The following is a 14,119-nucleotide window of genomic DNA, read 5'->3' on the forward strand; positions in this document are numbered from 1 at the left end:
GTCATTTTTTTGTAAAATTATATAACTTACTAATTTATTTTTGTTTCAAACATAAATTATTAATGACCCAAAAAATGAAGTAAAACATGTTCTATTTCTATTTGTAAAACTTTATTTTAAAATAACCCTTGTAGTTTGTTAACCCAATGTAAGTAAGTCTTATTTGGACCACGTTATCGAGAAACTACATTTTGACATTAGTTCCTTTTCCGTTATGCTTTTTTTGGCAATGTTGTCTTTATTGTTTTGTGTTGAACTCTGAAATTAAATTAAAATAATTATTGAAAAGGTATATGAACGTTTCCAATTAATATTAGTTAATACTTGGTGACCTAGGAACGTGAAACTTCATAGCAACTAAAAAGTAAGGCCTGAAAATGGATCAAACACAAACTGGAGCCAGTAAATTTAGAGCTCATCTTCGCACATCAATAAACGTTGATGATATAGCAAATATGACTAGAATTCTTGATCAAGAACTGCTAGACTCTCAAAACACTTTAAACGAGATTTCAAACATATTCGCTTCTATCAACGATTATAAAAACAGCAGTTTACCAGTTCACAAGTTGGATAGAGACGCTGTTTCTAGATTTTTAGACGCGGAGCCTTTAAAACTGGTAACGCCAGACTTTGGGGGCATTAAATTTGAGGGTGAAGTCGATGAAATTTTGGCGACCATGAAGAAATATGCTGATCATTTAAAAAAGAATTTACCTGTTATTGAATCACAAATAAATATGGAGGAAACTGTACATAATTCGGAACCTATTGATGTTAATCAGTATGCTGCTAGCTTAGAGCAACTAAATAAGCGCCTGGCGCATATAAGACAGAACCTGAGGCAAGAAGTAACTACAAAGGATTTGAATATGGAAGAAAAGTTGGAAACATTGAATCAAAATGTTAAGCTATTTAAAGAGGTAACTATTCACTACATATTATAAAGCAAAGTCCCCCGCCGCGTTTGTCTGTATGTTCGCCATAAACTCAAAAACTACTGGATAGATTGTATGTTCGCCATAAACTCAAAAACTACTGGATAGATTTTCATGTGGTTTTCATCGATATGTCGTAGGCAGATCGTAAGATCAGGCAGATTGTAATGTTCCTGTGTAATGTTTTGACGATAGTCACATCAAACCAATACATAGGTAGGATAGGTTTGTTAGGTTGCTTCAGATGCCCAAAGGGCAAACTGCACCGAAAAAGGAGCCCCTCGTAGCGGGGCTCCGTCGACTCAGGGAACGAGTCAAAGATTTTCATGTTTCACAATATGCCTGGTCTTACGTAAATAGAGTGATTCCTGAGAAAGGTTTAGGTGTATAATTTGTTAAGGTATTGTGTAAGCCAGGGCATGTCGCTAATTATTATTATTTCTTAGCCCATAATTGGTTTAAAGTTCCACTCTAGTACATATGCATAATGTTCCATTTTACATACTGAGGTGTTCAATGGTCTTCATTGATATCTCTATCTTACAGAACTGCTTTACAACATATGTTATTTAGAATATAATAACAAAATATTTAGTTTTAACCCATCTGAACCCAGGCATTTATCTTATAATAACACTCAATACTGACACTGGGCACCAAGAAAAGAAAGAGTTATGGGACTTGTGGCATTTAATGTGAATGCCAAAGCCTTTGTTACCAAAGAAATAAAGATGTGTTATATATAATATTTTATTTTTATTTATTTTATTTTATAAATCCAGTCAGAATTTGGTATTAAATAAAGGTAATTGGGTAGATATTTCTTAAGAGGGTTGAATGGATTTACCCAAGTTTGATGTTAAGTGACACATTTGGTCACTTTGCCAGTCACAATATTTGATGCTGTCTATACAACAGACCATACCATTAAATAGTGATGCATACATACATATAATCATGCCTATTTCCCGGAGGGGTAGGCAGAGACCACGGATTTCCACTTGCTCTGATCCTGACATACCTCTTTCGCTTCCTTCACTTTTATAACATTCCTTATACATGCTCGCCTGTTTAGGGTGCTCTTGACCTGGCCTTCCTTCAGGATTTCCCCGATCTGATCAGAGAAAGTCCGCCGAGGTCTACCGCTTCCAACTCCCACTTCCATATATAGTGATATATGGCCTATATTAAAAGTGTTTCTAATAGGAAACTTATTTTATTCCAGATGACAGAAGGAAATGCATTGTTAAGCAAATGCAGTGCAGAAAGTGGTGAAAACATTGAAAACGGACACAACTCTACAAGACAATATGAGGAAATAGTCAATAAGTTACTGTCTGGTATCAATGATGTTACATATTTAAGGCAAAATAAGGGTTAAATAGGGAAATAAGTTAAAAAGATTTTTAGGAACTTTGTATCATATCAATATATATTCCTGTATATGAATACAGGTCTACTAGTTAACATATTCAATGCCAGCATCCTGCAAGGGGGGCGATCTTTTCGTAGTCGCTTTATACAGGATTTTGAATGTTACCAGCTACTAGCTGGTAGCGCGTAGCACGCGTTGGCACTGTCAGGCGTGGCTCACTCCGCGATTTCGTCGCGTTGCTACAACTACTAGCAACTACGCGACGGGCGCGTGCTCGCGCTTGCGCCACCTTGCGGTCATGTCTGTCGTAACAGACGCGTTTTGTTAGAGTGAACCTTCTGCACCTAGTACTATTATTTATTCTGTGGCACTGCACTGAATGTGTTAAGTAATGTTTGGCAGTGTTATGACTTATTAGTCATATTTATTGTATCTTTCTCAACAACATGATGTACCTATAATAAAACATGTTATAAAATTTTATGTATTTATTTTACAACAAATAACATGCAGCTCTCCTTCCAGTATAGTACACAATATAACTCAACATTGTTCTGCTTTGGCAGTGTTACATTAGCAACATTACACATGTATTGTATAATAATTACACATAGAACATTTTCTAGCAAAAACGACTCGTAACTCATCAAAGTTTTACAAGAATATAAATCAAATGCAAATCGACATATATACTTTCCATATTTATAGTACCTGACTATGAAAACGAAAACTATTGTACCTTAAATTCATTAATAATGACTAATACATTAAAGAAGATAGGCTCAAACAATGTTAGGTATGTTTAACATACCTATGTATCGCTAACAGGTATGTCGATATTTAATTGTGTCAATCTCTCGTTTTAGCTTGAAAAAGTTCTATGTCTAATATCTGGTCATATCCATCTAATACTATATAGTAGACTTGTGCCTGCTCGGTCACTACAGAGAGCGCTCCACTCTCGGTCAATCGGTCAAACGAACTAGTTCGGTCTTTTAGTTCCTTTAGTTCAGTTCGGTCGTTGAGAGCTGGGAATGTATGAATCAATTTTACAGTACTTTTTTTGTACAGTAGTTAACTGAATTACGATTCAAGTTGTACGATACTTTATGACGGTTAAACATCAATAACCTCTACACAATAAAATAAAATAAAAAATATAGAAAAAAATATTTGATTTTTCTCCATAATTTTCAGGTTAAGGACTGTTTGTTACTCTTTTATCTCGTTCGCACTCGTGCCAGCGTCATTGTGAACCATTTCGTTCAGTCTATTTTCTGTTTCACTCATGTCAAGCGCTCACCAATCCCACTGAACTAAAGACCGATTAAGAGCGTGTAAAAAGATTTAGTTCCTTTCGGTCCTTGATGGGATTTCATTCTTAACAGTTCTTAGTTCATGACCGACACAACCCTACTATATAGAGTAAACCATTTACCCTTACTAAAAGTAGGTGTTTGTATTTTCATTAAAGACTCTGACATATTTACATTTAAAATTAATAAACCTAGTCACTTTTTAACTTTGTACATTATCTTTATCATTAAATATTTTCCCCATCATATACGTCGGCGTATCTTTCAATCTTTTACCCTTCAGGTTTATTGAATATGGCAGTAATGAAGGATATCGCCTAAATATACCTTTGCCTTCAGGTGTCCATGCTGTTGTCACGCAAATATCACCCTTCTTTGCAGTAACAGACACCCAGGCTATGGATGATAGTACTATATCACCACAGCAGATCTTAGGGCCTTCTCCTGTAAACTCTAAAACTTTTTTCTCCATGTTAGGCCAATTTTTTAATCTCTCTGTCCCTCCTGATGGTACCGCGAGCAATTCCGTACCCAAAAACGTATTATACACCTCGTCAGCGTCTTCAGTTTCCGTCACAGTGATAGGCAATTGATCAGAACAGAAGATTGTCAAGCGACACGGATTCTCGCAATCTGTCAGGTCCAATCTCGCAAGTCCGGCCACGAAGATAGTTGAGCCCTTGTGCAAATAATAAGTCTGCGGTCGTATCAATCTCTTAGGTATAGTAGCTAATAACTCTTCTGTAGTTAGGAGGGACAAAGCTTGGTCCGGATGCACTACTCCTGGTGTATCATAAAACCATTTGCTGTTGACGAATAACTTGTCTTTCTCGTCTAAAACCATCATCCTTCGCTTCTTATCAGCTATATTGTCCTCTACGCCGTCTTCAAAATCCATTGGATCTGAAAACGTTCTACCAATATGGCCGATTAAAGATGGCATCTCGCGGATCGTCTGCCCCTCCAACTGTCCTTTTCTTATCTCCTTTTCTATCTTCATGAGTTTGGACTGCGATCTTAACCGGTTCGCTCGCTCATACATCTTCCATCCAGATGGTCTGTTGATAGGGAACTTTAGCAGGTTTAACGTTGTCCCAGGCCATCTGCTAACAGTAGCTCTTTTGATTATATCTACTGCATGCACTTTACAGTAGTCTGACTGTAGTAAAGCATTGAAAAGTGAACTTTTGCCAACATTTGTGCATCCAACTAAAAAGACGTCGCCTTTATAAAGCCAAACTTTGAACATGGCAGATATTAAATCTTCAACACCGTAACCTGTTTTAGCTGATATAAGTGACACATACTTAATATTGGCCTCGCCTAGTTTAGTCTTGCCTATTTCTTGCATTAAAGAGTCCTTAATCCTTTGCAGGTAACCTACACTATCAGCTGGTATTAAATCAACTTTGTTCCCCACTATAATAATCGGTCGATCGGTTCCTATAATATCGACAATACCAGGCCATATTGAGCATGGAAAATCGAGCAAGTCCACCATGAGCACTACTAAAGCTTTCCTATGCCTGATAGATTCCAGTAGTTTTTCGTACTCTTCTGGTTGCACAGTAACGTCTAATGCTATATTGTATTCTTTAAGAAAATGGCAACGCTGGCATTCTAAAGTCTTAAGCTCAGTGTCGTTTCTTTGCTTGAAGATCTCACTCGGTAAGTATCCTGGTATAGCTGGATCACTGCAGTGTAGTAAAGCTCCGCAGCCTCCGCACTGTGTCATACTAACCCTCGCGGTCGGATCTGGTGTTCCATAGTTATGGCTCCACTGACTATCTATAGTATCTTCTTCCAATTGACTATCGTCAAAGTATTCATAATTCGTCATCCATTTATCTACGTCTGTTTTTTCTTTAGAATTATCAATTTCGTTGGATTCTTTTGAAATAGCTTTATCGATTTTGGCCGTATTGGAAAAAGGCAACTGAAAAGCTTTTTCTGGTTCTTCTACGATTAAATTTTCATCTTCTTTCAACAATTGTTCCTCTTTGACAAAATACTTTAAAGCCACAGGCAGCGGCGGTCGACTCTTTTGCCGATATTCTTCTTCTTGTTTTTCTTTCGCCTTCTTAACATTCCTTATATAATATCTAAAGTGTCCCAATTCTAATTTGTCTTGTTCCAAATAAGAGTTGAACGTGATTTTGTCTTTATGTTTTTCGAAGAGAGTTTTGAAATTTCTTTCTTGCTTTTCGTCCCCCGTGGCTGTGGTTTTGGCGTGGTTGAATCTTCTGAGCAAAAGATGTCTTCGACATATTCTTGACAATATGTGCGTTGGTATCATGTTTTTACCTGTAATTAAATTATCAAAAAATTAGTTCTGCGTTTAGGGAGATAATAAATGTTCTAACAAATAAGGCATATATGCGACATATGCGTGTAAGTATTGTTTGTCTGTTGTATTGAGATGAACTGATTTAGCTTCGCTAGAATAAGTGAATTTTGTGATGCGTTAGCGAACTCAATAAGTAGGCTGTGTTCATTTTAGACTCACCAGTGGCCTATTTTATAAAGCTACAAGTTACAATTTACAAGCGGAAGTCTCTTTCTAACCCTATGTGTTAGAACGAGACTTCCGCTTGTAAATTGTAACTTTATAAAATAGGCCACAGAGAGCGATGCTCTTTATTATTTTTTAAATGAAATTATTATTATAACTTATCGTGTAACATCATCCCTACTAATATTATAATTGCGAAAGTAACTCTAATAATCTACTTATCTGTCTGTTACCTCTTCATGAAAAGCCGCTGGACCGATTTAAATGAATGGTATGGAATTGAGATAGTGTGAGGGCCGGGAAAGGACATATATAATCGTTTTTATCAATCATCATCATCATTCCATACAGATGAAATTTTGGGCAGAAGCTAGTGCTTTATATATTCGATATTAAGACGTTTAAAAAATACGTTCTCTAAATTTATAAACTTTGTAGGTAAACGCTAAAATATGGTACACAATCAGCATCATATAGTGCCGACCAAAGTATCCAAATATATCGTAACACACCCTTGTTATCATAGAAATAAGGATGTGTCCCGATATAATAGCCACTTTGGCTCTTAAAAGAAATAAAGGGACAAAGGGCACGTTTAACGCCATAGTTCGTTTTTTTAGCATTAGAAAGAAGATAAGCGATTTTGACATGTCTTTTAATTGAAAAACGATTTTTTTAAATCAGTAACTATAGTTCGTTTTTTTTTAACATTAGAAAGAACTTGAAAGAAGGTAAGCGATCTTGACATGTCTTTTAATTGAAAAACGCATTTTAAAAATCAGTAACTATTGCTTATGAAAGAAGAAGAATATAAATGATCGTATTAGATTCATAATTGTTACATATTTGCCGTAACTTATTTTTAAAATGTGGTTTTCAATTAAAAGACACATCAAGCTTGTTTACCTTATTTCTAATGCTAAAAAAAACGAACAATATTACTTATGAAAGCAGAAGAATATGAATGATCGCATTAGATTCATAATTGTTACATATTTGCCGTGACTTATTTTTAAAACGTGTTTTTCAATTAAAAGACACATCAAGATTGTTTACCTTATTTCTAATGCTAAAAAACGAACTATAGAGCGCAGTCTAATATTGCCGTCACACTATGTATTTGAGCCTGACTGTAGTGAGTCTTATCCGCCCACTATAGCCGTAATTTTTTGTAAGTATCCGGTTTTAAAACTTCCTTTACATGTATTTATTTACATAATTAAAACAAGTATTTATTTAATTAAGGAAAATGTTTATTAAACCTTTTACAGTTTGTAAGATGCCACATAAGACCTGAAACTAAGGCCCAGAGGCTAAGATTACTCTGTTTTAATTTTAGCCACTACATATGTACTTATTATAATATTAAAACTAATATTAAAGGCCTTATATCTACTATTAAACTACATTAAAACACAATTACATGCAAATAAAAAATAATAATAAAATAACTATTTATTTTGTTTGATAAACGAAACAAGGATATTCGATGGGAAAAACAATTTAATAACTTGCATTACCTAAATTTAGGTATTATTTTGTATTACGAGAAAAATGGATTAAGAAAGAATTGTGTTTTAATGAAAAAATAACGTATGCATTACATTGAGTATAAAATCGTTATTCCTGAAAGTAAAACAGCGACGAAAAAACAATAAAAACTCGACAAGGTTGCGTTCTTCTCTAAAAAACAATACTACCTTTACGTCTACGTCTAGTTTCACTGTCTTTCTTTCACTCGTATATTTTTCGTCGGTATGGGGACCTCCACCATCTATGACAGCTTTATGTTACGTTTATGGCCTCGTCGGAACATTGGTTTTGTCTCTACAAAAGTAAACACTCTGATTGTCATTGAGTATTGAGTAAGGCGGTCATAAAGTTGGATGCCGATTCACACGCCACTCCGGGACATCTGACACGCATACACTGGAGCGACGTGCAAATCACCATTAAATGTGATAACCGCGTAAAGGTCGGTTGCACAAACAGTCTGTTAAATTATATTGTATGGTATATTTTTCAGCTCACTGTTGTCTGTTAAATGTGGTTGGTGCAACTGACCCTTCATCACTTTATTGTTTAGTTGTCTCTATGCTCCGGTAATCTATACTCATTAAACCACTGTGCCTTTAAAAATTGTGTTTAGTCATCGTCCCTCCGAGATCTCTTCCGTCTTCCGTCCATTTCATCATCGTCATCTCTCGGCGGTTTCTCCTCCGCTTCCAGAACCTTCATTCTGATCCCGTTCACAGTCGTTCCATGGAGACACGCCATCGCATTATCGGCGGCTCTCTTGGACCCGTACTTCGCATAGCCATAGGTTTTATTAGATATTGTCGACACGTCTATCAGATCTCCGAAGCGGCAGAAGATATCTCTTAAGTAAGCGGGCGCAGGCGGGTGAGGATGGAATACTATGAAGCAACGCTTTGCGACCCTAGCGTCACGATCGAGCATCGGCTGCGATGGTGGCAGAGAGCTCCAAAAATCATCAAGCTGAGGACGATCAACACGGGTATCAATGTGCTGCCCAGTCTCAACTTGTATGGAAGTCGCTTGTTTAATCAACGACGACGCTTGAGCTATGGCTTCAGCTAGCTCCATGAGGTTGGGGCTCGGACCACCCCCGTCTAGAGACTTCTTAAAAACGTCGACCATATTAGTCAAGTCGTTGGCCACTCTCTTTAACTGATTCTCCGGTTTCACAGTAAGAATTTCCCCTGAAGGGAAATGATAGTTGTTGATTTTTTCGACGGCATATGCTGCCGCGGACGCGTTGGCATATGTGACTAACGCTTTTGAATAGCCGTTATAAGGGTCGACGGAGAACTCGAACTCTTGCATTCCTGGTACTATGTTGAAGAGCTGCTCGAGAGGTTGCTGAGGGACTTGAGGGCTGCAAGTTACATTAATCGAGACGTAGCCGTCAGGTGGGGTATTTATCATGGAGCTCACAGAATTTTGGGGGTAAACCGGTTGAGGATAGAACAAATTTTCGGGTTGCATAACCGGCCATCCACCCATCGAATTGTCTTGGCCTTGACCGCTTCTACTACGTTGCAGCTCTTCTTTAGGTGTTGCGAACATTGGTCTGTACTTGCGATCGCACCCTTCATACCCCTTCGCAGCTTCAAGGAACGTCTTGTACTGTACATACGCGAAACCTTTGCTTTCTTTAGTCGATCTGTCCTTGGGCATCTTAACGAATTCCACACAGCCAAACTCGGAGAAGTGGTCTTTTACGTCGCTCTCTGATGCTTGCCTCGGTACTTTGATGAACAGGCGCTTGTATTTATCCTCGCTGACTATGTCAGTGTCATGTTTTTGATTAGCAACCATGACTTTCAGCGGTTTAGAGTGCTTGTCAACTTTTTTAAGATGGAGCTCTTCAATGGCGGCGGCGGCACTCGAGGTTTTGAAGTATTTTACATAGGCTACGCCTTTACCGTTTCCGGTGTTTCGATCTCTGGGTATGTAAAGGTCTTCGAGTTCGCCGTGCTTTTCAAACAGAGGTCTGAGGTCGTCCTCATTCAGTTTGCCGCAGACGACGAAGACCCTGGAGTAGGGAGGGGTGACTTCCGTGTGATCGTCCCGGAAGGCCATGTCTGCAGACTCTGACGTCTGGTCAGTTCAGGTCAAGCTCAGTTCTCTCAAGTGTCGTCAAACTGAAATAGACAGGTCTGTGAGTCATCGTTGTGTCAAGGACTATACTACATGTATTGGCTATGTGCTTGCCAGGTGCAGGAAGTTAAAGTCTAATCAATCATAAAGTATGGTGGCTTCAATGTATTTCTGTCTAAGCTAATGTTTTGCCACTTTGAATACAACTAAGTGAGAGAGTGTCATTATGACTGTCATATTGCAGAGTTAGCTTGGTCAAACTGTAAACTTGTTAGATTAGCTGTATTGGCCGATGTCATGTAATATATCGCCTGTCCACATAAAATGTCTACTGTCAAATAATTTATGTCTTTCAATAGCGCCCAGCGAAGTCTCAGTTGTGCACATAGCCAGTACAGTCAGTATATCAGAGTAGTAAATTATAATGGTAATAGTATATCCCACTCCGTCAAAAAAAGGGTCCATATTATGTAAACCCTACTATGCAGGGACCATTACCGGTATAAACAAAAATTAAAATTTCTCATAGCTTTCACATTAGTTCTTGGATATTATAGAATAGTATTTAGGAACATCATATAGTATGTAAGAACATCCACATAATTCCAGGATGTGGATGTTCTTAGCTCACTAAACTTCAGATCAGACCATCGTATGGTAAGGGCTAAGATTATTGTGGGGATGCCTAAACACTGTAGAAAAAATGTAAATCGGACAAAAAGAGCCCATGGACCATTGGATCTCTCGGACGAGGTACAAAATAACATCAGAAAATCATTGGAAAAGATAGAGTCAATAAGTAATCTACAAGAAAAATACAATCATCTAGAAAAAACGTTAATTACAGTATCCCATAATATTACCTCAAGCAACAGAGAAAAAGACAAGATTGGAGACAGGGCACGAACTCTCATGCAACAAAGGAAAACTATGCTGATGGAGAAGAAGACAAGGAAAAACGGAATTACACAAATTAGCAAAGACATAAACAAAGCTATCAGACACTATAGAAAGGGAAAACAAACAGATGCATTCGAGCACTACATACAAAAAACAGGCGCAGTCAAGAAAGCTTTTAAAGACATGAGAGAAATGGTTACATGGATACCTAATTTGAGATCAAAAATTGGGAAAAAGGAGTCGAAACGGACCTCAATCCTGCAAGTAGCTACAGAGTTTTACAAAGACCTCTATAGTGACACTAACCAAGAGTCTATTGTAGAATTACATGAAAACCCTGAAGAAGAAACACTTGAGGTCCCAAGCATCCTAGAGGAAGAAATAGAATTTGCCACAAAATCACAAAAAGCAGAGAAAGCGCCTGGTCCAGACAAAATAAATGAAATGTTAAAAGCCACTTTAAAAGTAATTTCTAAACCGCTGACAAGTATCCTTAACGAAGTATTAAGGACTGAAAAAGTACCAGAGCAGTGGAAGAAATCTATTATTATATTGCTACACAAAAAAGGGGACAAACAATTATAGACCTATAAGTTTAATGCCAAACCTATACAAAGTATTCTCAAAGATTCTACTAAACCGGCTAACGAAGACATTAGACGAAAACCAACCAAGAGAACAAGGAGGATTTAGATCTAATTTTAGCACTATAGACCACATATTTGTAGTCAAACAAATAATCGAAAAACTAACAGAAATCAGGAAAATATACTACTTAGCATTTGTGGACTACAATAAGGCTTTTGACAGCTTAAAGCATGCGAGCATATGGAGCGCCCTGCTACAGCAAGGAGTAAACAAAAAATACATTCGGATTATCAAAGAAATATACAATAACTGTACTTTGGCAATCCAACTAGAAGCCATGGGAACAGAATTTTCTATCAGTAAAGGGGTGCGACAGGGCGACCCACTCTCACCAAAATTATTCTTAGCCGTACTAGAACACCTATTTCGAAACCTCAACTGGGATTATCAAGGCATAAACATAAATGGTAAAAAACTTAGCCACCTGAGATTTGCGGACGATCTAGTGCTATTTGCGGAAAGTGCCCAATCACTACAAGAAATGTTAGAGCAACTCGCTGGGCAAAGTGCTGAAGTAGGACTAACAATGAACACAGAGAAGACCAAGGTTATGTCAAACCACACCAAAAATCTTATACTCCTCCATGGAAAAGAGATTGAATATGACGAGGAATACACATATCTAGGACAAATTATAACAGGTTCAAACATGACAAGTAAAGAAATTGAAAAAAGAACTGTTAACGCATGGAAAGCCTCTGGTCATTGAGAGACATTCTAAAAAACCAAGATTTACCATTGTCTTGCAAATCAAAGGTATTTGATATCTGTGTTCTACCATGTATGACTTACGGATGTCAAACCTGGGCAGTAACTAAGAAAGATCTCCAAAAGTTAAAAGTTTGCCAACACAACATGGAAAGATCAATCTTATCTGTAAAAAGGTAAGACAAAGTAAGACTGACAGATATTAGAAAGAAAACAAAAATTAAGGATATATCAGTGACTGTAAAAATGTTAAAATGGAAATGGGCTGGACATATGGCAAGAGAAGGTAAAAATAAGTGGGATAGAGAGGTAGCAGAATGGTACCCTAGAGATAGAAAGAGGAGAGAAGTAGACCAATAATGAGGTGGTCGGATGACATTAAGAAGCATGCGGGAGTAAACTGGATTAGGACGGCACAGGATAGAGAGACGTGGAGAGAGCTGGAGGAGGCCTATGCCAAGAAGGCAGACTAAAATATTAAAACAATGACATTAAATTATATTTATAAAAAATTAATTAGGAAAGATATTGAAACTAATATAATGATAAATGAAATGTGAATTTATTTAAATGCAATATGTACTAATTCTATTTTGGTCAATAAAGGCTATTCTTATCTTATTTTATCTTAGTATTTAGGTAAGGATAATGATTGATCAGATTAGCTAAATGAAGTGCAAAAATATACATAAACAACCAAGATACCGAAACTGAATACCGGTTAATTTGTATGAAAAATATACCGGTATTTGGTCCCTGCTACTATGCAATATGTTCACAATAAATCAAGGGACGGGTGGTCAAACCCGATAAGTCTACATATTTAGTAACTTAAATAAGAACTCTAAGCATGTCACATATAGTTCTAATCTCAAAAACCCATTTGCATGAGTTACCAGGTTTTACTGTACGCCCCTCAAAATGCTTTTGACTTTGACCTTAATTTGGAGTAAAAAAAATTTACTACTATTTTATGAATGTATGATTTTGTATTTCATGTAGAGAAAGAGTTACGCTGCTAGTCAGTTAATAAATGAAGTTCCCAATAAACAGTCTGTGTCCTTGTAGAGTTTGCATGTCCTATACATACAGGCGTTTGTTTGTACCATTTTTAAGCGAATGCCTTACTATCTGTTGTTAATTGTTGCTGTACAGTTGTAGTAAAAATCGCTCTTATTGGCAGCCAACAATGTAGTACCTTTTGTCTGAAAATGTCACATTTAGCCCGCGGACTGGACGCACGCGACCGGCGAGGCGTCGAGTAGCCGCTCATGGCCGTTCATAAATTTGCTCAAGCGCAACATATGAACTTATGATCAAGTCAAGTCGAGTCAACTCATTTTGAGTGTGGTGTCGGCCCGCCCAAGAAAACAAAATTCAATGATTGGTATAACCTGTCAGCATTAACAATGTGTAATGCAATTGTTTTCAGGCGGTCAGAACGTACCGCTTCATTTAATACAGCATGGTTTGACACTTGGTTATAAAACCGCTTCCTTCCTAAAATCAAAATATGAATAAAACTTACTCGCAATTACTCTTATCTTCGTTGAATAGCTATAAATTATAAAAATAGGCTTTTTCAAATCAAACTCAAGGAATAGAGGCTCAGTAGGCTGACACCTGACACAATTGACACATGTCAAAAACCAACGCCATTATAGGGTTGTCACAATGCAAATTAGAAAGGATTTTTACATTTCTCGATTAAATCTGCAAAGGCCAAACAATCGATTCTATTGGTGACGATTCAATTTTAAACTTTACCTTGTTGGTAATGCTTTTTGGTAAATTTCAAGAATCTGAAAGTATTTTAATTTTATTACAACCTCAAAATACGTACCGAACTATAACCAAGCGCGCACCACGATTTTAGTTTTTGCGACACGATTTTAGAATCGCGCTGTAATATATCGCAGAAAATTCACTGCGCGCACTGCGATGAAAAAGTCGACGATTTGTTCATTTTCAACATGGATTTCGTACCAGTCGTTTGTCATGAAACGTTGTCTTTAATATGCGATCGCTGTATGACTTTGAGTATTTATACCACAAAGGTGATCTTCTATTTCCATAATTAAATGGTCAACATCTAGCG

The 14,119-nt window shown here is 37.1% G+C and overlaps 2 protein-coding genes across 3 annotated transcripts; one reads left to right on the forward strand and one right to left on the reverse strand.

Moving 5' to 3' along the window:
- Positions 1-238: 238 nt before the first annotated feature.
- Positions 239-2,563, forward strand: LOC134803526 (uncharacterized). Its single transcript, XM_063776325.1, has 2 exons — positions 239-923; positions 2,164-2,563. Exons 1-2 carry the CDS (start codon positions 378-380, stop codon positions 2,317-2,319), a joined length of 702 nt encoding a protein of 233 aa, XP_063632395.1. The 5' UTR covers positions 239-377; the 3' UTR covers positions 2,320-2,563.
- Positions 2,564-3,776: 1,213 nt separating this feature from the next.
- Positions 3,777-13,651, reverse strand: LOC134803527 (RNA-binding protein 45-like). Of its 2 annotated transcripts, none has more exons than XM_063776326.1 (2): positions 13,550-13,626; positions 3,777-5,933 (listed from the first exon to the last, which is right to left on the reverse strand). In XM_063776326.1, the coding sequence occupies exon 2, from the start codon at positions 5,923-5,925 to the stop codon at positions 3,832-3,834; it is 2,094 nt and encodes a 697-aa protein (XP_063632396.1). In that variant the 5' UTR covers positions 5,926-5,933; positions 13,550-13,626; the 3' UTR covers positions 3,777-3,831. The 2 variants fall into 2 exon arrangements, with proteins under 2 accessions (XP_063632396.1, XP_063632397.1); XM_063776327.1 differs by lacking the exon at positions 3,777-5,933 and adding an exon at positions 7,474-9,809 and having other exon boundaries at positions 13,550-13,651.
- Between the last annotated feature and the right edge of the window lie 468 nt (positions 13,652-14,119).

The sequence above is a fragment of the Cydia splendana genome, chromosome 26 (assembly GCF_910591565.1).
Source record: "Cydia splendana chromosome 26, ilCydSple1.2, whole genome shotgun sequence".
In the NCBI taxonomy this organism is placed as follows: domain Eukaryota; kingdom Metazoa; phylum Arthropoda; class Insecta; order Lepidoptera; family Tortricidae; genus Cydia; species Cydia splendana.

What these genes read in the sequence shown, in the direction of transcription:
- LOC134803526 (XM_063776325.1), top strand. Translation starts at nt 378, where the DNA reads ATGGATCAAACACAAACTGGAGCCAGTAAATTTAGAGCTCATCTTCGC. An exon ending in ATGTTAAGCTATTTAAAGAG is followed by an intron (nt 924 to 2,163) that starts GTAACTATTCAC and finishes ATTTTATTCCAG; the next exon opens with ATGACAGAAGGAAATGCATT.
- LOC134803527 (XM_063776326.1), bottom strand. Translation starts at nt 5,925, where the DNA reads ATGATACCAACGCACATATTGTCAAGAATATGTCGAAGACATCTTTTG.